This window comes from Choloepus didactylus, chromosome 19 (genome assembly GCF_015220235.1).
Source record: "Choloepus didactylus isolate mChoDid1 chromosome 19, mChoDid1.pri, whole genome shotgun sequence".
Classification (NCBI taxonomy): domain Eukaryota; kingdom Metazoa; phylum Chordata; class Mammalia; order Pilosa; family Megalonychidae; genus Choloepus; species Choloepus didactylus.
This window is the reverse complement of record NC_051325.1, coordinates 38759506-38785494: the sequence shown is the minus strand read 5'-3', so window position 1 is coordinate 38785494 and position 25989 is coordinate 38759506. Positions and strand designations below refer to the sequence as shown.

The window sequence follows — 25989 nt, the reverse complement described above, 5'->3', positions numbered from 1 at the left end:
ATAGGGGACTGGTGGTTTGATGGGTTGAGCCCTCTACCATAAGTTTTACCCTTGGGAAGATGGTTGCTGCAAAGGAGAGGCTAGGCCTCCCTGTATTTGTGCCTAAGAGTCTCCTCCTGAATGCTTCTTTGTTGCTCAGATGTGGCCCTCTCTCTCTGGCTAAGCCAACTTGAAAGGTGAAATCACTGCCCTCCCCCCTACGTGGGATCAGACACCCAGGGAAGTGAATCTCCCTGGCAACGTGGAATATGACTCCCGGGGAGGAATGTAGACCCGGCATCGTGGGATGGAGAACATCTTCTTGACCAAAAGGGGGATGTGAAAGGAAATGAAATAAGCTTCAGTGGCAGAGAGATTCCAAAACGAGCCGAGAGATCACTCTGGTGGGCACTCTTACGCACACTTTAGACAACCTTTTTTAGGTTCTAAAGAATTGGGGTAGCTGGTGGTGGATGCCTGAAACTGTTAAACTGCAGCCCAGAGCCCGTGAGTCTCGAGGACAGTTGTATAAAAATGTGGCTTATGAGGGGTGACAGTGGGATTGGGAATGCCATAAGGACCAAACTCCACTTTGTCTGGTTTATGGATGGATGTGTAGAAAAGTAGGGGAAGGAAACAAACAGACAAAGGTACCCAGTGTTCTTTTTTACTTCAATTGCTCTTTTTCACTCTAATTATTATTCTTGTTATTTTTGTGTGTGTGCTAATGAAGGTGTCAGGGATTGATTTAGGTGATGAATGTACAGCTATGTAATGGTACTGTAAACAATCGAAAGTACAATTTGTTTTGTATGACTGCGTGGTATGTGAATATACCTCAATAAAATGATGATTAAAAAAAAAAAAGAAATCCTACAACTCAACAATAAAAGGACAAACGACCCAATTATAAAATGGGCAAAAGATATGAATAGACATTTCTCCAAAGAAGAAATACAAATGGCTAAAAAGCACACGAAAAGATGTTCATCTTCATTAAGCTATTAGGGAAGTGCAAATCAAAACCACAGAGAGATATCATCTCACACCTATAAGAATGGCTGCTACTAAACAAACAGGGAACTATGAGTGTTGGAGAGGATGTGGAGAAACAGGAACACTTATTCACTGCTGGTGGGAATGTAAAATGGTACAGCTACTGTGGAAGACAGTTTGGCAGTTCCTCAGAAAATTAAATATTGAGTTGCTGTATGACCCAGCAATTACGCTACTTGGTATATACCCAGAAGATCTAAAAGCAGTGACATAAACAGACATTTGCACACCAATTTTCATAGCGGCATAATTCACAATTGCCAAAAGATGGAAACAATCCAAGTATCCATCAGCAGATGACTGGATAAACACAATGCAGTATATACATATGATGGAATATTACGCAGCGGCAAGAAGGAATGAGGTCCTGAAGCATTTGACAACATGGATGAAACTTGAGGACATAATTCTGAGTGAAATAAGACAGACACAAAAGGACAAATATTGTATGATTTCACTAATATGAACTAACTAAAATATGTAAACTGAGTCTTAAAATGTGGAATATAGGATACCTAGAGATGAAGCTAGACAAGGAGAAGTGGTTACCTAATATGTTAGAATTTTTAACAAGGTTTGGAAATAGATAGAGGTGAGGGTAGATCATTATTGGAACTCCAAGTAACAGTGCTGTACTGTGGGTGAATTTTGTTGAAAGGGGTGATTTAGAGTCATGTGTGTCAACAATTAACACTACAAATATAAGTAAGTTCTTACATGAACTAGTACAAATGTACAGCACTTGTACAAAGAGTTAATAGAGTGGTATACGGGGAATAATTACCTATTGCAAGCTATGGACTATAGTTAACAATACCTTAGTATTCTTTCATCAACAGTAACAGGTATACCACACCAATACTAAGGGTCAATAACGGGGACATAAGGGATATGGGGTGTTCTGGGTTTTCTTTTTATGTGTCTGATATTTTTCTTTTGGGGGCAATGAAAAGGGTCTAAAATTGAGTGTGATGATGATTGCACAACTAAGTGATGATACTGTGAGATACTGATTGTATACTTTGGATGGAATACATGGTATGTGACTATATCTCAATAAAATCTACATTCAAAAAAATTATATACACAAAAGGAAATGAATTGTGGCCAAAAGACTTTTCTACAGAGATATTTATGAAAGGCTATTTAAAACACAGGAAAAATTAACTGAAAATTTGAATAAGCATGATAAGTTAATAGGTCAATAAAGAGGGTGATAAAAAAATTTGTACACAAATGTTCATAGAAGCATTATTCATAATATCCTCAAAGTGGAAATAACCCAAATGGCTATCAACTGATAAATGAATAAACATAATTTGGCACAGCCATAAATATCCAGAATATTATTCTGCCATAAAATGGACGGTAGAACATGCTACATGTTACAATATGGATGAACCTTGAAAACATTCTAAGCAAAAGAAGCCAGACACAAAGGCTACATATTGTATGATTCCATTTACATGAAATATCCAAAACAGACAAATCCATGGAGACAGAATATAAAATAATGGTTGCTAGGGGCTGGCAAGAATGGGGAATGAGGAGTGACTGCTTAAGAGTACAGGATTCCTTGCTGGGGTGATGGAAATTCTTTGGGCTGGCAAGAGGGGGGAATAAGTGACTGTTAATGGTGATGTAAAAGTTCTGGAATTCCATTGTGGTGATGGTTGCACAACCTGTGAACATACTAAAAACCATTGAATTGTTCACCTTTAAAGGGTGAACTTTATGGTATGTGAATTATATCTCAAAAATGCATAGGAATAATTGATACAAAATTCATAAGTCATAATCTTTACACCCTTTTCCATGTTTTCACAATACATATATTTTTAAAGTATTTACTGAATGTCGATCTGTGACAGGAAATGGACTACCTGAGTGGTATAATGGTGTGTAAAAACAGATCCCCTCCTGTCCCCTGGAGGGCAGGACAAGTAAGTGGATAAGGATGAGTAATAAGTGGAGATGTCAGTCATCCCTTCTCTCTGGGCTTCAGTTTCCTCACGGATAAAATGAGAGCTGTACTAGAAGCTTGTTCGTAGACAGTCTCTGAGGTTCCTAGGGGCCTAGGAGTGTCTCCCTTTTCGAAACCACAGCACCTCCAAGAGTTTATCATGCAGGATGAGAGCACAGGCTCTGGAGTCAGTCCTGGGGCCATTAATTACTACCAGTGGACCTAAGGCAAAAGCTAATTCCCCTGAGTCTCCATTTCTTCTCAGTAAAAGGACAGGGTAGGATAGGGAATGGGAAGTTAAGGCTTAAAATGTACAGGGTTCCCATTTGGAATGATGGAAATGCTTTGGTAATGGACAGCGGTGACAGTAGCACAACATTGTGAATGCAATTAACGGCAGTGAAATATGTATCCGAATATGATTAAAACAGAGAAATGTGAGATTCTATATATAGTGACAGAATAAAAAAAATTGTAAAAATCCATGGAACTATACTATACAGTGAACCCTAAGTTAAACCATGGACTTTAATTAACAGTAGAATTATAAAACTGTGCTATCATCAATTGTAACAAATGTTCCTCATCAACACAAGGTGTTGGTGATGGGGTGTTATATGGGAATCCTGTATTTTATGCATGATTGTTCTATAAACCCACAACTTTTCTAATAAAGAAAAGAAAAAAAGGCGGGAGGGTGGCGGGGGTGGACAGTAACTTCTCCCTCCTGGGATTACAGTGGAGGTGTAAATGAGATAGCACATATAAATGTCCGGGACAAGCCCAACATACAGTAAATCCTCCACAAATGGGAGAGCCCATTTTGATTCCACAGGCATTTCCTGAGCAGCCCAGTTGGGTCAGGCCTGTACTAAGAGCAGGAAGACAGAGGAATTCCACTCTGCCTGACGGAGCAGTGGCCCCCAGCCAGGTGGGGAGATAGACTTAGGAACAACAATACCAGGCGGGTGATGTCACTGCTAAAAAGAGATAGCAGCCACGTGCACAGGGAGCACACTGCTGACCCTGGGTCTAACAGAGAGGTTCCATCAAGAGCACAGTCCAGGCCTGGAGAGAGGCCCTCAAAGGGGAAAGGCAAGACACAAAGTTCAGGGATTGGCTCCCATTCACACTGCAGTGCAGCCCTGTTTGTCTTTTTTCACCTAATTCGGACTCAAACTCCGAGAGACAGCAAGAAATGCAAAAGTCAGCTTTGGGAAGCCCAAGCTCATGGCACTTTCCAAGATGCATTTGTGGGAGCACAATGGTTAACAGTGCCAAGCTGCATGATCTTTGGAAAGTCAGGATACCTCTTCAAGCCTACACTTCCCCAGCTATGAAATGGAAGACTTTAATGGTACTGTTCTTGAAGTGTGGTTGTGAACAGTGTGATAATGGCTGTAAAGCCATTAGCCAAGTGCCTGGCACTTACTGAGCAGACCAGTAAAGAAGGGTGATTAATAGGAAAAAAATAGACTCCATTTTGGAAGTAAGGAAAATGAGGTTCACAGAGGTGAGATGACTTGCCCATGGGGACACTGTTAGTAGGTTATGGAGTCAGGATTTGAACCCAGGTCTGAGACACCCTTATCTCCCTCTGCTCTGGAATCTTCAGCAGATGCCCTGTACTCCATAAATGGAACTTATCCCTGCCATGGAGTGTGGAACCAGCACAGGCCTAGAGCCAGAGAAATGTTGGGTAATCCTGAATTTCTAGGTCTGGGTTCCTTGAGTGGACTAGAGAAGGACTGTGAATTCCTCGACATGGAATGCAAAAAGTTTATGTCCAATGGAAAATCCCACAGGAGTCTATGGCATCAAAAGTAGTAATGCACCACCAAGTTGACCTCCCTTAGCACGTTTTCTTACCCACCCAATGGAGATACAGTACCTACCTTGACAGGTTGTGAGAGGATTAAATGAGGCAATGCATGGGAAGATCCTGAAACATGCTAAACTTTCACTAAATGTTAGTTTCCTTCCCTCTCTCTCACCCTAGCCCATTTCCATCATTCAGCAGATACTACTGAGCATCTACTATGTGGCAGGCACCATTTCAGGTCCTGGGAGTAAAGTGATGAGCAAGACAGATGTTGTCCCTGTACTCATGGCGCTCACATTCTAGCGGAAGAAAACAAATAAATGCAATTAATAATTTTGGGTACTAATTATTGCTATGAAGAAAATAAATAGGCTGATACAGACTGATGGGGTTGGGACAAGGGGTGGGGCATTTGAGGAGGAAAATCTGAATGTCAGGGAGTCAGGCCAAGATTTAGGGACAAAGTATCCAGGGAGGGAACAGGGAGAACAAAGTCAAGCTGGGAAGACCCTTGGCCAAGAGCCCTTCACTCCCAGCCCACAAGGTAACCCAGTGAACAAATCAAGTAACTTCTGAGCCTCAGCTGCTACATCTACAAAATTGGAATAAAGTCACCTTACCTTCCACAATGTGAGGGAACTCGACCAAAGGGCTGTAAAGATCTGGGATCCTCCCCAAATCTCACCAATAGGCATGTGATACACATCATTTGGCACCCATCTTGGAAGAGGGGGACCTGCACAGAGAACTATTTGTTGCTTCAGATTCTCCCTCAGGTACAAAAGCAGATAAGGAAAGGATATAATGGAAAAACTGTCCTGGCAACAACCAAACATTACATACCCCAAATCCTCCAGGACAAAACTGTAGAGCTCAGCCTGACCTGCAGTCAGAGAATGCACATGCTTTATTTGAGGAGTTGGAAGGATCTTGGGCCCTGACTTGAGCCACCGATTCATAATCATAATCAGCCGTGGTTCTACCTCCAAAGTTTCTCTTTGATCTTTCCCTTTGTCTTCATCTCCACAGTTACTGTCCCAGCTCAGGCCTCATTATCTCACACCCCAACTATTGCAAAAGCCTCACTCTTTCTCTGGCCCTAGTCTCTCCACTTCCAAACCATTTATCACACAGCAACCAGTGTCTAATTCACAAATGTGACCACTATTCTCCCCTGCTTAAAACCCTTAAACAGCTCCCCATTGCCAGTGAGATAACTGCCAAACTCCTGAACCAGGCCTCCAAGGATACCTCTCCCAGGTTGAGCCCCCTAACATTCTGCTCCAACTCCCAGGCCCTCCTCATTATCTACATCAAATTCTCCACTGTCCCTAAAACAAGCTCTTGCTGATTTCTTGGAACAATGCCCCCATCCCACCCTCTCACCTCCACCTTTGCCCCTTTCACTGCCTAGATTGGGTCATCCTTCAAGACCCAAGAAGCCTTCCCTGCTTCCCTCCTGTCTTCTTAATCAGACGTGAAAACATGGGGCTGTATCTTATTCGTGGTCCAATTCAGAGAGCCTAGACTGATATGTTCAGCTCAGATTAACTGAAACTCATACCAGGTGCTTCTGACTGAGAGAATCATAACACAACCCCGAAGGAAGGACTGGGACCACCACGGGAATGGGGGTGGGGAATCAGGAACGCAGTTTTTAAAAACTGCCCCACATCCTGGTGAAGTGGTATTAGACATCTTGAAAAACACTAAGCCACCCCCAAACGTTCCTAACCTCAAGAGTTACAGGAAAAATGAAAATACTTTCCTTTTGTTTCTAAGGCTCTTCCTGCTGCTATCCCAGGGAAGAGAAATCAAGAGGGTTTGGGAAGGCGGGGGCCTGGCTAGGCTGAAAAAGATAAGCCTGTTTTTTCTTTTAACCTCACGCGCTATGGGCTCCTGCGCCAGACTCGGTCCCTCTCTGGGCCTCTATTACCAAGCCTATCCCACTAACGAGGTGTCGCTGAGGTAGTGACTGCCCCACTCTGGGCATCAGTTTCCGGTCTTATATTGGACCCACCAACTCTGACGCCCTACAAGCTCTGCATTCCCGCAGCTCCCCGCCAAACCCAGGTTCAGACTGACCCCTCCCCTCCTTCCCAAAGTCCTGTCCGCCAGGATCCAGCCGACGAAGCCCTAATGCAAAGACAAACAAACTGCCCCTTCCCGGCCGCCGTCCAGCTCCACAGCCACAGGTCTCCTACCCCGCCCTATTCTTTATGGCTAGTTAGGGCGGTCCGCGCAAGCGCACTGGGTCGCATCGAGGCCACGCCCTTGAGTCTCGAGTAACGGCGCGAGGGGCCTGAGAGCTGTACCCCGCGGGACACTAACAAGTAGGTTGGGACGCGGCAACGGCGCCCGGCAAGGGTCAAATTTCCTCGGGAGGAAGGATGTGAGGGAGGGGTCTGGCTAGAGATTGGAATCCCCAAACCCGGGACATCTTGCAGCTCAAATCCTTCGCACGGACGAGGAAGCTGGTGTCCAGAGAGGGGGGTTGGGGTGTCACGTGTAGATCCCAGATCAGGCTGGTATCAGAGAAACTCTGCGGGTGAGACCGGCGCTGGGGTTTTAAAAAGAAAAACAGCAAAAAACCACAACTGGGAGCTATTAGGGCCAGTCTTTGTCCGAGGTGGGAGCGAGCTGGCGGGTGAAGTGGGGCAGGCCTGGGCTTGTGACCGTGTCGTTGCCCGCGGCCCTTGCAGGCGCTGGCCTCGCCCTCCGGATAAAGTCCGACCGGTTTCCTTGTGGGCGTTTTAAGGCTTTTGGTGATCTGGCCCCAGCCTGTCATTCATTCGTTTAACATTCACTAAGTATACTATCAGACACTGGAGGTAGTGAGTGATCAAGACAAGCACGATCCCTCTGGTACAGAGGAAAAGCAGTGGGCTGTAGAGGCCCTGGGCAGAGAACAGGGATTGCTTCCGAAACTAAGTCATAAACGCTGGTCAGGAGTAATGGGGTATGCAGTGTTCCAGAGAGAGGTAACAGCACGTGCCAAGGTCGGGAAGGGGGAAAGTAGGTGGTGTAGATCACTGAAGATACCTCACTCTCAATCTGTTTAGTGCCCTGGGAAGAGATGACGGTGGCCAGGGCTGGAGTACTAATAGCAGAGATGAAGAAAAATCGAGGAATTCGATTTAGGCAGTAGAATCCTCAGGGTTAGGGGAAGATGGAATGTAGGAGAGTAGTGCAAAGCTTGCATCAGTAAATGGGGTTTGTTACAGGAGAGCAGGTTTGTGGAGAGACAACAAATTCTCTTCTTGTTTTGTGGAGACTCCCAGTAAGCAGTTGAATATTCTAGTTTGAAGGTGAGGAAAGAACTGGTGTAAAGGTATAGATTTGGGTATCAGCAAAACAGAAATAAAACCACAAGGAGGCCTGAGACAGTCCATGGATAGTAAGTTGAATGAGAAAAATAAGGCCCAGAGCAGAACACAGAGGAAGCCCAAGATTTAAGAGATAATCAAAGGAAGAAATGTCTCAAAGAATAAGAAATAGCGGACAAAGAAATAGAAAACCAGAAAGAAGACTCTTCTCCTTATCCCTCCCCTGTATCCTACATACTGACATTATTGCAACTTTCACTGTTTCAGATGACCATGTCTTTCCACATAGTTCTTCTACCTCAGATGCGCTTTGTTCTTCTCCGTTTGTGGAGACTGAACTCTTCTTGAAGGTGTCTGACTCACATACCACCATCTCGAGCCTTCCTCGACCCACCCCCACCCTCCCAGGCAATCATTTCCCCCTTATCAGTGCCCCCACATCTCCTGCAGTCTATTGTAGCAGTTAACATTTTTCATATTATTTTTTTACATCTTACCTTTCTCTGTGTCCACAGTACCTAGGCAAGGGCCTGGCATTAGGTGCCAATCAATGTTTTACCTCTGAACAAAAGCCCATCAGTAGACAGAGAATTTGAATCCCAGAGTTGTGGAGAGATGGGGGCCAATGGAGGGTTCCATTGCTGTAATGTCAGAGTCATAGGTTCTAGTCCTGTCTCCACCACCAGGCTGTTGTGTGACCTCTGGCACATCTCCTCCCACCTCTAAAGTAGGTCCAACAAAATGCAAAGCTCCCATGTGTAGAGTTTCAGACACTGTGCTGAGGAACTTCACACAGATTTTTCTCATTTAATCCACATAGTAACCTTATTTTTAAGGGAAACAATATTATTAGGGACTTAAACCCAGGTTTGTCTCCCGAGCTTCTTTACCTAACCTGCCCTCATCCATCCCTCACCCAGCATGGATGTTGTCAGGAGCCCCTTGAGATCATGCGCTCATTCTTTTAAAGTGTTGTGCTGAGTCCAGCAGACTTTCATAATCTGTCCAACACCAGTTCTGTCATGGGGAAAGGGAGACAGAACAGCTGAATGTGATGTAGGTTACTTGTCATTTTCTTAGCTCTCTTCCTGGGGACTATCAATGTTTTTTGAGCTGGGCAGCCATGTTCTTCTCCTAAAATCAAATAACAATAGGAAAGAACAAAATTAATGACTGGAGATCAATTTTTATCCAAGTCTTCTTAAACTTCGGGGACCAGCTGCAAAATGAGTGTGTATCAAGATGTGAGTTGGTACACCTGTGTGTGTCTCAGGGCAACCAGTTGGACTTCTGTTCCATTTGGCACTTGAATTTCCTGCTTATATGAATTTCCTGTTATTTCTATTCTTTAATGTAATTTATCTTTCTGTCTTTTGGTGCTATGGAGAGAGATGTTCATACATGAAACGTAATTGTTTTCTGTTAGTAAGTTTGCTTCTGTTTTATGTGAAAGAGGAGTCACCTTATCAGCATTTCATAGTATTTCACAAAGAACTTCTTGCTTTCCCTGGGTTTCACGTGTGGAATTTATTTGAGCTCTGCACACATGGGTTGTTGAAGCTGGAAGGGAAATCAATAATCTGCAATGGTTTCCATCCCTGGAGAGTTTGTTAAAAATACAGAGACTCAGCCCTTCTTGGTGGGACCTAGGAATCTATATTCTTTCCCAAACTCTTCAGAATGTTCAGCTAGGTTTGGAAACCACTGTTCCACTCCATCCCCCCTGTTTCACAGGTAGGGAATCTGAGGCTTTGGGAGGGGTGGGAAAATACCCCAATCATTTGTGACATTAGTGCCATTTTCTTTAATGAAGAGCATTGGCCTAGGAATCCAGAGACCTGGGTTCAAGTCCAGACTTTACCAGTCATTGCCTTGGGCAAGTCATTTCACCTCTGTGAGCCTCCACTTCCTTACTTTTAAAGTGAGAATAATGCCATTGTTTTAGTAGGAATCAAAAGAGAATGATAATGGAAATGCTTTGTCAAGCTTTCTGTTTGTGCACATGGAAGTTAAAAGCTGGGACCAGCTGGTGTTCACTCTACTGTACCACCCTGTTCCCTCCAACAGAGGTTAGGTTAGGGTCCTGACATTTTGGGGGTGGCCACCAGCCAGTTTCGGTGGTCACTGGGCCCCAGACCATCTGTCACCAAGCCCTCCTCTTTCTCTTTCTGTGTATTGCAGGCTGTGATGGCCACCAACTGGGAGAGCCTCTTGCAGGATGAGCAGCAGCTGGAGGAGCTGACCCGGCAGGCGGTGGACCGGGCCCTGGCTGAAGGAGTGCTGCTGAGGACCTCACAGGAGCCCAGCTCCTCAGATGTAAGCCTATTGGCCCCTCCCTATGGCACCAGCCACACTAGGATCAGTTCCTTTGCAGCTAGGATAGTATCTCTTTTTTTTCTAGAACTGAAAATAATCTCTAGAAGTTTATACAGTAAAAGGCAGCATGGTGGAATAGTCAGATTTAAATCTGGGATTCAAAGTGTGATTTAGCAAGTTATTTAACCTCTCAGCTATAGATTTTTCAAGGACAAAAAAAGGGATTAATAAAAGGGGGGGTGGGGAATAATTGGGCCTACCCCATTGGATTCTTAAGAGAATTAGAACTAATTCATGTAAAGCACTTTACCCAGAGAGCTATTATTTATTAAGATCTTCTAATCACACTACCTCCTCTATAATTGATTTGTATTATATCCTTCCAGATCTTTCTCTGTGCATTTAAATATCTATCTATATATAGATATATTTTTTAAAAACGTAAATTGGATCGTACATATTAATCTACAACTTGTTTTTCATTTAACAGTCTGTCTTAGAACTCTTTCCAGTTCCTTCTGTTGGGGTCAGCTTCGTTCTGGTGTATAATATTCTGGGTGTGGATGTCTTACAGTTTAATTCTCCTCTATTAGTGACTATTTAGGTCTTTTCTAATGTTTTTATGATACAAAGAGTGCTACAGAGAATATCTGTGTACATGCCTGTTTGGGAACCTGTGTGAGTGTTGAACAAAAAAGTAGAGCTTCTGAGTCCAAACTACATCTTTAAAAAAAAGCTCTTTCTTTAAAAAAAAAAAAAAAAGAAGAAAACACATTTATTTTGTGACTAGATAAGACATTCTCATGGTTCATAAGTCTAGAGGGTACAAGTGTTTACAGTATAAAGTAATCCTCCCTCTCACATCCTTTAGCCAACTAGTTCCCCTCCCTAATGGTTAGCTGTGTTTTAGCTTCTGTATATCTTTCTAGACAGTTTATTCATGACAAGCAAATCTATTCCTCTTCCCCACTTTTTTACCCAAAGAAGCTCTCCTGTATCTTGCTTTTTTAACTTAATAGTTACCTTGAATACCATCCGTATTGGTAACTAAAGAGCTGCCATAGTCTTTTTATTTTTATTTTTATTTTTTTTTATTTTTATCAAACCACATTCTCTTGTGTCTCTGAATACCCAGAATCGAGTGTGGAGCCAGGTGGAGAGTCTGGTCTCAGTAAGTGTTTGCTGGGGCCAGAGTGAATGAGAGTGGCTGCCAGCTGAAGGCAGGCTGATACTGTGGAAGATCTGCCTCTGGCCTTGGAAATATAATTGTGTGGATTGTGAGCCATAGCTTCACAGATTTTGTGAACTGCTTGTCTGAACCCAAGATGAAACATTTTCCCTTCCACGCTTTTATTTCTTCTGTTAATCACCAGGTATTGAATGAAGGTCCAACATTTGGTCTTCCCAGAAGTTAACAGACCCTAGCAAAGGCATAGTCTTCAATGAGATTCCCAATCCAGAGTAGAAGACAGGAAGTGTATGTACATGTGTGTGTGAGATTTCATTCCAAATATTTACTGGTTGCCCAATCTATGCCAGGCCATATTAGGCATTGAGAACATGGAGGTGAGTCAGCCAGGGGCCCTGGTCTCAAGCTCATGGCCTAGTTGGAGAATGTCAGTTCTATAAGGAAACATAAACATACGCAATATTGGCTATCAGTTTTTGAGTAGGTAGCAAGCAGGACTCTAAACAAACTCATTTCATCCTCACCATAAAAGAGATGAGGCACAGAGGGGTTAAGTAACTGCCCAAAGTCACCTAAATGGTGGAGTAATTGGCCGAGCCAGAATTCAAACCCGGTGATTCTGGCTTCTGAGACCATGCTCTGAACTGCCTCTCTCAGATACTGTACAGAATACTTGCAAGTGGGAGCAATTCATTATGATTAAAAGATTGAACTGGAATGTGATATTTGAACTAAACCTTAAAAGACAAATGGAGAAAAGAAATAGCATAGCAGAGACCCAAAAGTAGGAAAAGGCAAAAGAAGTTCAAGAGAATACAGTTGAAATGTGGCCCATGTAAGTAGATGGGAAACAAGGCAGGCCAAAGTCAGCAAGCCAAGAGGCTTTGGATGCAGAGCAGAGGAAGAGTGTAAATTTTATCCTGTTGCATTCCCTGTTGTTCCCTGAATATGAAGCAGAATGTTTGTTATCACTCATGTGCTATATTTTCTTCTAGAAAAATATTACTCTGTGTCCATGTCTCTATCAAAAGTGAGAAGACTGTGTTTCAGCCTTTATCCTATGGACAGTGGAGAACAGTTGTAGAAGCTAAATACTATTGGTCCCAAATTCAGGTGGACATAATGAGTACTGGGGACAAAGGCAGAAGGGAGTCTCCGCAGAAAAACTCCGGGAATTTTTTAGACCAGATGGGACTTGTTGGGGGAGGCAGACCTCGTGAGTTTAAAGCCAAGGGAACGCCCTGTAGTCATCACACATGCATTCAGGGTATTAGGTCATCCTTTGCATAATCTGCAGTAATTCCCACCTGTAATTCAAAGGGTTAGGATGAATAAATCTTACCCTCACAAACACCCTTCCTTAGTTTTATCTTAAATGATGCTAAGGAGGGCAGTTTGGGAACTAGCTACAAAAATTTTAAATGGATTTGCCCTAATTACTGACATTTCCACTTCTGGGAATTTATCCTACAGACCTTCTCACACACAAACTGCTGTGTATACTAGGATATTCATTGAAATGTTGATTGTAATGTGGGGTGGGGGAAGAAACCACTAAAATGTTCAATAGAAAGCAGATTAAATAAATTATGGTATACCTAAAGAATTGGAAAGCTATATAGCCATTAAAAAGAACGAGAGTGGTGCGCACTGGGGGCCCACAACGTATGTGTCCTGTCCTAGTGCACGGGTCTGGGGAGAGCCGGGTGCGAGGAGCGGCAGCGCGGGGGGCACGGAGCTGAGCAGACACCAGAGTCGGCCGGGGCACGGTGAGTCCGCCACAGACCGGACAAACGGGCCAGGATCACGAGCGCCTCTGACATGCAATGGGAAAGCAGCAGAAAAACGAGAGTGAAGACAGCCGCCATCTTAGGTTCTCCCCGGAGGCAGAGTGCAAAGCCTGCATTTCCACTCCCACCTAGCAGTGTGCTCCTTCGTCCATGCAGGATTTAAACGAGATACAGGATCTTACAGCATAATACCCAAACTTCCAGCTTTCATTGAAAACCGTTTGTCATATCAACAGGAATCTCAGACTGAATGAGAAAAGACAATAGACTCCAACACCAAGATAGAACAGATATTAAACTTACCTGACAAGAATTTTAGAGCAGCTAACATAAAAATGGTTTAACAGGAGAGGCGGGGCAAGATGGCAGACTGGTGAGCTGTATGTTTTAGTTACTCCTCCAGGAAAGTAGGTAAAAAGCCAGGAACTGCGTGGACTGGACACCACAGAGCAATCTGTCTTTGGGCATACTTCATACAACACTCATGAAAACGTGGAACTGCTGAGATCAGCGAAATCTGTAAGTTTTTGCGGCCAGGGGACACGCGCCCCTCCCTGCCAGGCTCAGTCCCGGGGGAGGAGGGGCTGTCAGCTCCAGGAAGGAGAAGGGAGAATTGCAGTGGCTGCTCTTATCGGAAACTCATTCTACTGATTCAAACTCCAACCATAGATAGACTGAGACCAGACACCAGAGACTCTGAGAGCAGCCAGCCCAGCAGAGAGGAGACAGGCATAGAAAAAAAACAACACGAAAACTCCAAAATAAAAGCAGAGGATTTTTGGAGTTCTGGTGAACACAGAAAGGGGAAGGGCGGAGATCAGGCCTTGAGGCGCATATGCAAATCCCGAAGCAAGGCTGATCTCTCTGCCCTGTGCACCTTTCCTTAATGACCCTGGTTGCTTTGTCTATTAGCATTTCAATAACCCATTAGATCTCTGAGGAGGGCCGTTTTTTTTTGTTTTTTTTGTTTTTTTGTTTTTTTTTTAAATCCTTTTTGCTTTTTCTAAAACAATTACTCTAAGAAGCTCAATACAGAAAGCTTCAAAGAATTGAAATTTGGGCACGTCAAGTCAAGAGCAGAACTAAGAGAGCTCTGAGACAAAAGGCAATAATCCAGTGGCTGAGAAAATTCACTAAACAACACAACTTCCCAAGAAAAGGGGGGTGTCCGCTCACAGCCACCATCCTGGTGGACAGGAAACACTCCTGCCCATCGCCAGCCCCATAGCCCAGAGCTGCCCCAGACAACCCAGTGTGACGGAAGTGCTTCAAATAACAGGCACACACCACAAAACTGGGCGTGGACATTAGCCTTCCCTGCAACCTCAGCTGAATGTCCCAGAGCTGGGAAGGGGGAGCAGTGTGAATTAACAGAGCCCCATTCAGCCATCATTTGAGCAGACTGGGAGCCTCCCAACACAGCCCAGCAGCCCAGAACTGCCCTGGGGGGACGGCACTCACCTGTGACATAGCACAGTCATCCCTCAACAGAGGACCCGGGGTGCACAGCCTGAAAGAGGGGCCCACTTGCAAGTCTCAGGGGCCATACGCCAATACCAAAGACTTGTGGGTCAGTGGCAGAGACAAACTGTGGCAGGACTGAACTGAAGGATTAGACTATTGCAGTAGCTTTAAAACTCTAGGATCATCAGGGAGATTTGATTGTTACGGCCACCCCCCCTCCCCGACTGCCCAGAAACACGCCCCACATACAGGGCAGGCAACACCAACTACACACGCAAGCTTGGGACACCAATTGGGCCCCACAAGACTCACTCCCCCACTCACCAAAAAGGCTAAGCAGGGGAGATCTGGCTTGTGGAGAACAGGTGGCTCGTGGACGCCACCTGCTGGTTAGTTAGAGAAAGTGTACTCCACGAAGCTGTAGATCTGATAAATTAGAGATAAGGACTTCAACTGGTCTACAAACCCTAAAAGAACCCTATCAAGGTCAGCAAATGCCACGAGGCCAAAAACAACAGAAAATTATAAAGCATATGAAAAAACCAGACGATATGGATAACCCAAGCCCAAGCACCCAAATCAAAAGACCAGAAGAGACACACCTAGAGCAGCTACTCAAAGAACTAAAGATGAACAATGAGACCATAGTACGGGATATGAAGGAAATCAAGAAGACCCTAGAAGAGCATAAAGAAGACATTGCAAGACTAAATAAAAAAATGGATGATCTTATGGAAATTAAAGAAACTGTTGACCAAATTAAAAAGATTCTGGACACTCATAGTACAAGACTAGAGGAAGTTGAACAACGAATCAGTGACCTGGAAGATGACAGAAGGGAAAATGAAAGCATAAAAGAAAGAATGGGGAAAAAAATTGAAAAACTCGAAATGGACCTCAGGGATATGATAGATAATATGAAACGTCCGAATATAAGACTCATTGGTGTCCCAGAAGGGGAAGAAAAAGGGTAAAGGTCTAGGAAGAGTATTCAAAGAAATTGTTGGGGAAAACTTCCCAAATCTTCTAAACAACATAAATACACAAATCATAAATGCTCAGCGAACTCCAAATAGAATAAATCCAAAAAAACCCACTCCGAGACATATACTGATCACACTGTCAAACATAGAAGAGAAGGAGCAAGTTCTGAAAGCAGCAAGAGAAAAGCAATTCACCACATACAAAGGAAACAGCATAAGACTAAGTAGTGACTACTCAGCAGCCACCATGGAGGCGAGAAGGCAGTGGCATGATATATTTAAAATTCTGAGTGAGAGGAATTTCCAGCCAAGAATACTTTATCCAGCAAAGCTCTCCTTCAAATTTGAGGGAGAGCTTAAATTTTTCACAGACAAAGAAATGCTGAGAGAATTTGCTAACAAGAGACCTGCCCTACTGGAGATACTAAAGGGAGCCCTACAGACAGAGAAACAAAGACAGGACAGAGAGACTTGGAGAAAGGTTCAGTACTAAAGAGATTCGGTATGGGTACAATAAAGGATATTAATAGAGAGAGGGAAAAATATGGCAAACATAATCCAAAGGATAAGATGGCCGATTCAAGAAATGCCTTCACGGTTTTAACGTTGAATGTAAATGGATTAAACTCCCCAATTAAAAGATATAGATTCGCAGAATGGATCAAAAAAAATGAACCATCAATATGTTGCATACAAGAGACTCATCTTAGACACAGGGACACAAAGAAACTGAAAGTGAAAGGATGGAAAAAAATATTTCATGCAAGCTACAGCCAAAAGAAAGCAGGTGTAGCAATATTAATCTCAGATAAAATAGACTTCAAATGCAGGGATGTTTTGAGAGACAAAGAAGGCCACTACATACTAATAAAAGGGGCAATTCAGCAAGAAGAATTAACAATCATAAATGTCTATGCACCCAATCAAGGTGCCACAAAATACATGAGAGAAACACTGGCAAAACTAAAGGAAGCAATTGATGTTTCCACAATAATTGTGGGAGACTTCAACACATCACTCTCTCCTATAGATAGATCAACCAGACAGAAGACCAATAAGGAAATTGAAAACCTAAACAATCTGATAAATGAATTAGATTTAACAGACATCTACAGGACATTACATCCCAAATCACCAGGATACACATACTTTTCTAGTGCTCACGGAACTTTCTCCAGAATAGATCATATGCTGGGACATAAAACAAGCCTCAATAAATTTAAAAAGATTGAAATTATTCAAAGCACATTCTCTGACCACAATGGAATACAATTAGAAGTCAATAACCATCAGAGACTTAGAAAATTCACAAATACCTGGAGGTTAAACAACACACTCCTAAACAATCAGTGGGTTAAAGAAGAAATAGCAAGAGAAATTGCTAAATATATAGAGACGAATGAAAATGAGAACACAACATACCAAAACCTATGGGATGCAGCAAAAGCAGTGCTAAGGGGGAAATTTATAGCACTAAACGCATATATTAAAAAGGAAGAAAGAGCCAAAATCAAAGAACTAATGGATCAACTGAAGAAGCTAGAAAATGAACAGCAAACCAATCCTAAACCGAGTACAAGAAAAGAAATAACAAGGATTAAAGCAGAAATAAATGACACAGAGAACAAAAAAACAATAGAAAGGATAAATATCACCAAAAGTTGGTTCTTTGAGAAGATCAACAAGATTGACAAGCCCCTAGCTAGACTGACAAAATCAAAAAGAGAGAAGACCCATATCAACAAAATAATGAATGAAAAAGGTGACATAACTGCAGATCCTGAAGAAATTAAAAAAATTATAAGAGGATATTATGAACAACTGTATGGCAACAAACTGGATAATGTAGAAGAAATGGACAATTTCCTGGAAACATATGAACAACCTAGACTGACCAGAGAAGAAATAGAAGACCTCAACCAACCCATCACAAGCAAAGAGATCCAATCAGTCATCAAAAATCTTCCCGCAAATAAATGCCCAGGGCCAGATGGCTTCACAGGGGAATTCTACCAAACTTTCCAGAAAGAACTGACACCAATCTTACTCAAACTCTTTCAAAACATTGAAGAAAATGGAACACTACCTAACTCATTTTATGAAGCTAACATCAATCTAATACCAAAACCAGGCAAAGATGCTACAAAAAAGGAAAACTACCGGCCAATCTCCCTAATGAATATAGATGCAAAAATCCTCAACAAAATACTTGCAAATCGAATCCAAAGACACATTAAAAAAATCATACACCATGACCAAGTGGGGTTCATTCCAGGCATGCAAGGATGGTTCAACATAAGAAAATCAATCAATGTATTACAACACATTAAAACTCGAAAGGGAAAAATCAATTGATCATCTCAATAGATGCTGAAAAAGCATTTGACAAAATCCAACATCCCTTTTTGATAAAAACACTTCAAAGGTAGGAATTGAAGGAAACTTCCTCAACATGATAAAGAGCATATATGAAAAACCCACAGCCAGCATAGTACTCAATGGTGAGAGACTGAAAGCCTTCCCTCTAAGATCAGGAACAAGACAAGGATGCCCGCTGTCACCACTGTTATTCAACATTGTGCTGGAAGTGCTAGCCAGGGCAATCCGGCAAGACAAAGAAATAAAAGGCATCCAAATTGGAAAAGAAGAAGTAAAACTGTCATTGTTTGCAGATGATATGATCTTATATCTAGAAAACCCTGAGAAATCAACGATACACCTACTAGAGCTAATAAACAAATTTAGCAAAGTAGTGGGATACAAGATTAATGCACATAAGTCAGTAATGTTTCTATATGCTAGAAATGAACAAACTGAAGAGACACTCAAGAAAAAGATACCATTTTCAATAGCAACTAAAAAAATCAAGTACCTAGGAATAAACTTAACCAAAGATGTAAAAGACCTATACAAAGAAAACTACATAACTCTACTAAAAGAAATAGAAGGGGACCTTAAAAGATGGAAAAATATTCCATGTTCATGGATAGGAAGGCTAAATGTCATTAAGATGTCAATTCTACCCAAACTCATCTACAGATTCAATGCAATCCCAATCAAAATTCCAACAACCTACTTTGCAGACTTGGAAAAGCTAGTTATCAAATTTATTTGGAAAGGGAAGATGCCTCGAATTGCTAAAGACACTCTAAAAAAGAAAAACGAAGTGGGAGGACTTACACTCCCTGACTTTGAAGCTTATTATAAAGCCACAGTTGCCAAAACAGCATGGTACTGGCACAAAGATAGACATATAGATCAATGGAATCGAATTGAGAATTCAGAGATAGACCCTCAGATCTATGGCCGACTGATCTTTGATAAGGCCCCCAAAGTCACCGAACTGGGCCATAATGGTCTTTTCAACAAATGGGGCTGGGAGAGTTGGATATCCATATCCAAAAGAATGAAAGAGGACCCCTACCTCACCCCCTACACAAAAATTAACTCAAAATGGACCAAAGATCTCAATATAAAAGAAAGTACCATAAAACTCCTAGAAGATAATGTAGGAAAACATCTTCAAGACCTTGTATTAGGAGGCCACTTCCTAGACTTTACACCCAAAGCACAAGCAACAAAAGAGAAAATAGATAAATGGGAACTCCTCAAGCTTAGAAGTTTCTGCACCTCAAAGGAATTTCTCAAAAAGGTAAAGAGGCAGCCAACTCAATGGGAAAAAATTTTTGGAAACCATGTATCTGACAAAAGACTGATATCTTGCATATACAAAGAAATCCTACAACTCAATGACAATAGTACAGACAGCACAATTATAAAATGGGCAAAAGATATGAAAAGACAGTTCTCTGAAGAGGAAATACAAATGGCCAAGAAACACATGAAAAAATGTTCAGCTTCACTAGCTATTAGAGAGATGCAAATTAAGACCACAGTGAGATACCATCTAACACCGGTTAGAATGGCTGCCATTAAACAAACAGGAAACTACAAATGCTGGAGTGGATGTGGAGAAATTGGAACTCTTATTCATTGTTGGTGGGACTGTATAATGGTTCAGCCACTCTGGAAGTCAGTCTGGCAGTTCCTTAGAAAACTAGATATAGAGATACCATTCGATCCAGCGATTGCACTTCTCGGTATATACCCGGAAGATCGGAAAGCAGTGACACGAACAGATATCTGCACGCCAATGTTCATAGCAGCATTATTCACAATTGCCAAGAGATGGAAACAACCCAAATGTCCTTCAACAGATGAGTGGATAAATAAAATGTGGTATATACACACGATGGAATACTACGCGGCAGTAAGAAGGAACGATCTGGTGAAACATATGACAACATGGATGAACCTTGAAGACATAATGCTGAGCGAAATAAGCCAGGCACAAAAAGAGAAATATTATATGCTACCACTAATGTGAACTTTGAAAAATGTAAAACAAATGGTTTATAATGTAGAATGTAGGGGAACTAGCAGTAGAGAGCAATTAAGGAAGGGGGGAACAATAATCCAAGAAGAACAGATAAGCTATTTAACGTTCTGGGGATGCCCAGAAATGACTATGGTCTGTTAATTTCTGATGGATGTAGTAGGAACAAGTTCACTGAAATGTTGCTATATTATGTAACTTTCTTGGGGTAAAGTAGGAACATGTTGGAAGTTAAGCAGTTATCTTAGGTTAGTTGTCTTTTTCTTACTCCCTTGCTATGGTCTCTTTGAAATGTTCTTTTATTGTATGTTTGTTTTCTTTTTAACTTTTTTTTTCATACAGTTGATTTGAAAAAAGAAGGGAAAGTTAAAAAAAAAAAAAGAGAAAAAAGACAAACAAGGAAAAAAAAAAAAAAGATGTAGTGCCCCCTTGAGGAGCCTGTGGAGAATGCAGGGGTATTCGCCTACCCCACCTCCATGGTTGCTAACATGACCACAGACATAGGGGACTGGTGGTTTGATGGCTTGAGCCCTCTACCATAAGTTTTACCCTTGGGAAGACGGTTGCTGCAAAGGAGAGGCTAGGCCTCCCTGTATTTGTGCCTAAGAGTCTCCTCCTGAATGCCTCTTTGTTGCTCAGATGTGGCCCTCTCTCTCTGGCTAAGCCAACTTGAAAGGTGAAATCACTGCCCTCCCCCCTACGTGGGATCAGACACCCAGGGAAGTGAATCTCCCTGGCAACGTGGAATATGACTCCCGGGGAGGAATGTAGACCCGGCATCGTGGGATGGAGAACATCTTCTTGACCAAAAGGGGGATGTGAAAGGAAATGAAATAAGCTTCAGTGGCAGAGAGATTCCAAAACGAGCCGAGAGATCACTCTGGTGGGCACTCTTACGCACACTTTAGACAACCTTTTTTAGGTTCTAAAGAATTGGGGTAGCTGGTGGTGGATACCTGAAACTATTAAACTACAACCCAGAACCCATGAATCTCGAAGACAGTTGTATAAAAATGTAGCTTATGAGGGGTGACAGTGGGATTGGGAATGCCATAAGGACCAAACTCCACTTTGTCTAGTTTATGGATGGATGTGTAGAAAAGTAGGGGAAGCAAACAAACAGACAAAGGTACCTAGTGTTCTTTTTTACTTCAATTGCTCTTTTTCACTCTAATTATTATTCTTGTTATTTTTGTGTGTGTGCTAATGAAGGTGTCAGGGATTGATTTAGGTGATGAATGTACAACTATGTAATGGTACTGTAAACAATCGAAAGTACAATTTGTTTTGTATGACTGCGTGGTATGTGAATATATCTCAATAAAATGATGATTAAAAAAAAAATGGTTTAACAGACAATTTAAAATATGCATCAAGCAAATGAAAAAACAGAATTTTCCAGCAGAGAATTAGAAGATCTAGAGAAGGAGCAAATGGAAATTTTAGAGTGAAAAAGTCCAAAAAAAAAAAAAAAAACAACCCAAAATTAAAGTTTATTGGATGATTCGAACTTAGAATGGAGAGGACAGAGGAAAGAATTAGTGAACCTGAAGACAGAACAACAGAAGCTACCCACTCTCAACAGAGGGAATAAAGATACCCCATTCCCCAAATAAAAATGAATGGAACCTCCGGGACATCTGGGAATATAACAAAATATCAAATACATGGTCATCAGGAAAGAGAGAAGAAAGAGGTGGAACTTAAAGTATTTGATGAAATAGCTGAAAAACTTTCCATGTTGGACAAAAGATATAAATATACAGATTCAAAAAGTTGAGTGAACCCCAAACTGGAGAAATCCATGCCAAGACATATAGTCAACCTTTTGTAGAAAAAGTCTCCTAAGCAGTGAGAGAAAGAGACATTACCCATGGTGGATTTCTCACCTGAAACCATGGAGGCTAGAAGGAAGTGGCACAACAATTTTCAAGTTCTGAAAGAAAAGAACTGTCAATCCAGATTTCTATATGCAGTGAAAACATCCTTCAGGAATGAAGGAAGAATCAAGACATTCTGGGATGAAGGAAAATGAAGAGGTAGACTTATCACAAAGTAGTGGCCATAGGAAGTTCTCTAAACGGAAAGGGCCTACTAAAAGAAGGAATTTTTGAACATCAAGAAGGAAAAAAGATCAGAAACTTAAATCCTTCGGAAAGGTTTTGGGACAGCTAAGTCCCAAAACCCGGAGGCAATAGCCTCTTCCAGAACATCAACTGGATGTGTCCCCTTTTCCCATAAAGTTGACACCACTTTTCAACCTGGACAGGTTAGGGTGGTCACTGATTAAACTAGAGGAAGGAGTAGCAACAGACAAGATGGAATTTAACAAAAGATTTTGAATACTGAATCTTTATATAATTTTCTTTTTCTTAGTTGCTAGGTTATTAGAATAGCTAGAAGGAAAGAATTGAAATTGTGGAACTGTAACACATAGCATCCTTTGAAATTTCTATAGCTACTTGTTAAAATGTAATTTGAAAGCTATACCTTTTTGTATATATGTTATATTTCACAACAAGGAAATAACTGAAACTGTGGTATTATAACTCATAACAACTTCGGAAATTTCCTATATATCACTTATTAAATCATACTTTGAAAGATATTGCTTTTTGTATGTATGTTATATTTCATAATAAGGAAATAATTGAAACCGTGGAACTGTAACCTGTTATATTCTTTGAAATTTGCTCTCTACTTGTTAAATTGCACTTGGAAAGTTATCACTTCTATGTATATAGGTTATATTGTACAATAAAAAATATGCTAAAGAAAAAATAAGGAAGGAAAAAAAAAGGAGAGTGCTCTATTTGAACTTATATAGAAATATTTCTGAAATATTTAAAAAGCAAAGGACAGACTTCCCCACCTGGGGAATTCCTGATATTCTCGCAAGCATCAGGGACTACCAATTTAATAGGCCACGCCCTCAATCTGAGGGCTTGCCCTTATGAAACTATTCCCACAAAGGAGAAGCTAAGCCTACTTATAATTATGCCTAAGAGTTACCCCCAGAGAACCTCTTTTGTTGCTCAGATTTGGCCTCTAAGCCAACTCTACAGGTAAACTCACTGCCCTCCCTTCTACGTGGGTCATGACTCCCAGGGGTATAAATTTCCCTGGCAATGTGAGACATGATTCCCAGGGATGAACCTGGACCTGGCATCGTGGGATTGAGAAAGCCTTCTTTACCAAAAGGGGAAAGAGAGATGAAATAAAATAGTTTCAGGGGCTGAGAGATTTCAAATGGAGTCAAGAAGTCATTCTGGAAGTTATTCTTATGCATTATATAGCTATCCCATTTTAGTTTTTAGTGTATTAGCATAGCTAGAAGGAAATACCTGAAACTGTTGAACTGCAACCCAGTAGCCTTGATTCTTGAAGGTGAGTGTATAACTATATAGCTTATATGGTTTGACTGTGATTGTGAAAACCTTGTGGCTCACACTCCCTTTATCCAGTGTAAGGAAAGATGAATAGAAAAATGGGGACAAAAAAGTAAATGAATAATAGGGGTGGGATGGATGGGGGGGTAGGGGGTTGTTTTTTTTTACTTTTATTTTTATTCTTATTTTTATTTATTATTTTTTGGGGGGGGTAATGAAAATATTTAAAAACTGGTTGTTGTGATGAATGCACAACTATATGATGATATTGTGAACAATTGATTTTATACTTTGGATGAGTATATGGCATGTAACTATATCAATAAAATTGCAAGGAAAAAAGCAAAGGACAGAACAATGTATGTATAATATGCTTCTGAGTGTAAAAAAAGAAAATATATATGTAGATATATACATCAGTATAAAGGTATCTAGAAAGAGTGTAAAAAAAGAAAATATATATGTAGATATATACATCAGTATAAAGGTATCTAGAAAGATACCTTATTTTGTGGGGGTTTTTTTTGGCATAAATAAGGTTTTAATTGTTATGTAATCAGATTTATATAAATCTTTCTTGCTTCTGTGTTTTGTGTCCTTTAGAAAGCTCTTTTCTACCTCCATAATATAAATACATTTATTCAGGCTTTTTTTCCGAGAACATTTCTTTTTATTTTGTAGAGCTAGTGTTTTTAAACTGTTCACTGCAAAAACAATATGAAGTATATTTTGTAATATAAGAATTTATATTACTTTTTTCTATTAAAATAGCAACTAAAGGAAAAAAAAAGATATATGAAACACTAGTACATTTGCCTTTGAGGAGAACAGAATGACTAGGGACAGGATGGGAATGAGACTTCTCACTAGGTATTCTTTTCCTTTTGAATTTGTATCGTGTGTTTGTATTATCTACTGAAAGCAATAATATTTTTAAAACAAATATACAAATGCTGAGTTCTAATACCATAAACCCAGACCACCATAATGGCAAAGTGATGCAAACTCCAAGGTTAAACTCAGGACTTCATAATACAAGTCACAAGTACATCTTATCATCTCTTTACCCAAGTTCTAGTTCATTTGTTGTTGGGAATCTCAGAATACATTTTCCCTTTCTAGAAGCACTATTGTAGATGGTTTGTGGGTTTTCCAGCTATGCCAAAGTCCAAAGAACCCAAAATGCAGCAGAACTCCAGGCTGGCAACCTAACTCCTCTAACATTGGGGGAACCACTACTGACTTCTGAAGAGGCCAGAATTTACTTCTGCTGCAGCCCTACAAGCAGGACACTCCCTCACCCCCAACCAGAAGGCAAGGGGAATGGGATGTGGCCTTATGATATGGGGAGGGGCCAAGGCATAGATATCAAATGGGTAGGAGTTCTGTGTGTGCATGTGTGCGAGTGTTCGTATTTTTGCATGTGTATAGAAACCATCCTGATTCAAATACCAGCTCCACTGCTATATATAGCTTTGGTCACATTATGTATAACCTCTCTGAGTTTCAGTTCCCTTATCTGTTAAGTGTGAATGGTAATAGTTTCTTCCTCATGGAGTTAAATGATGGATCCATGTAAAGTATTTAAAACAGTGCCTTGCACACAATAACTTTTTTTTTTGCTTGGTAACTTTTTAACTTTTTGTGGTTTTGTTTGGTTTTGTTTTTATTCTTAGAGCTTATGCCCATGCTTTAGTAAGTTTCCTTGCTATTTCTGTCTCTAATAATATGTCTCTAGTATTTTTCTGAATTATTTTTTTTAATATGTAAAGAGACAAAACACTACAGAGTCCAGAAGCTCCCTTTGTAAGCCTCCCTCATCTTGTTCCCCTCCCTCCCTTCTTGGGGGTAACCACCATTCTGCAGCTGATGTTCTCAGTAAATGTAGGCCAAATTTTCCATGAGGTTATGTTTACAGGAAGACAACCCGTTCACAGGTGTTTTACTCCTGCCTGGACTCTCTCTCCTTGATCAGGTGGTGAGCTATGCCCCATTCACACTCTTCCCCTCACTGGTTCCCAGTGCCCTGCTGGAGCAGGCCTATGCTGTGCAGATGGACTTCAACCTCCTGGTGGATGCTGTCAGCCAGAATGCTGCTTTCCTGGAGCAGACTCTCTCCAGGTACCAGGTGGTGGGGCTCAAGGGGTTGGGAGCTACTAGAAGCAAGGAACGGGAAGATTGGGGAACCAGGAAGTCTTTGCTATGGAAGCTGACTTAGTGGGGGTGGGGACAGGTAATCAGGGAGGAGGGAAAAAAAAGCAATGGACTAGGAATCAGGAGAGCTAGCTTCTAATTCTGGCTCTACCACTTATTTAT

At 41.4% G+C, this 25989-nt stretch overlaps 1 protein-coding gene across 3 annotated transcripts in view; it reads left to right on the top strand.

The window, feature by feature from the left end:
• Positions 1-7080: 7080 nt before the first annotated feature.
• The window catches only part of GSS (glutathione synthetase), a 44853-nt gene continuing 25944 nt past the window's right edge, over positions 7081-25989 (top strand). For 2 of the 3 annotated variants that reach the window (XM_037811115.1, XM_037811116.1), the window contains exons 1-3: positions 7081-7153; positions 10328-10462; positions 25649-25794. In XM_037811115.1, the coding sequence (XP_037667043.1) occupies positions 10334-10462; positions 25649-25794 (275 nt within the window). In that variant the 5' untranslated portion in view covers positions 7081-7153; positions 10328-10333. Of the gene's footprint in view, positions 7154-10327; positions 10463-25648; positions 25795-25989 lie in introns of those variants that run through there. The other variant, XM_037811117.1, reaches the window with a different exon arrangement.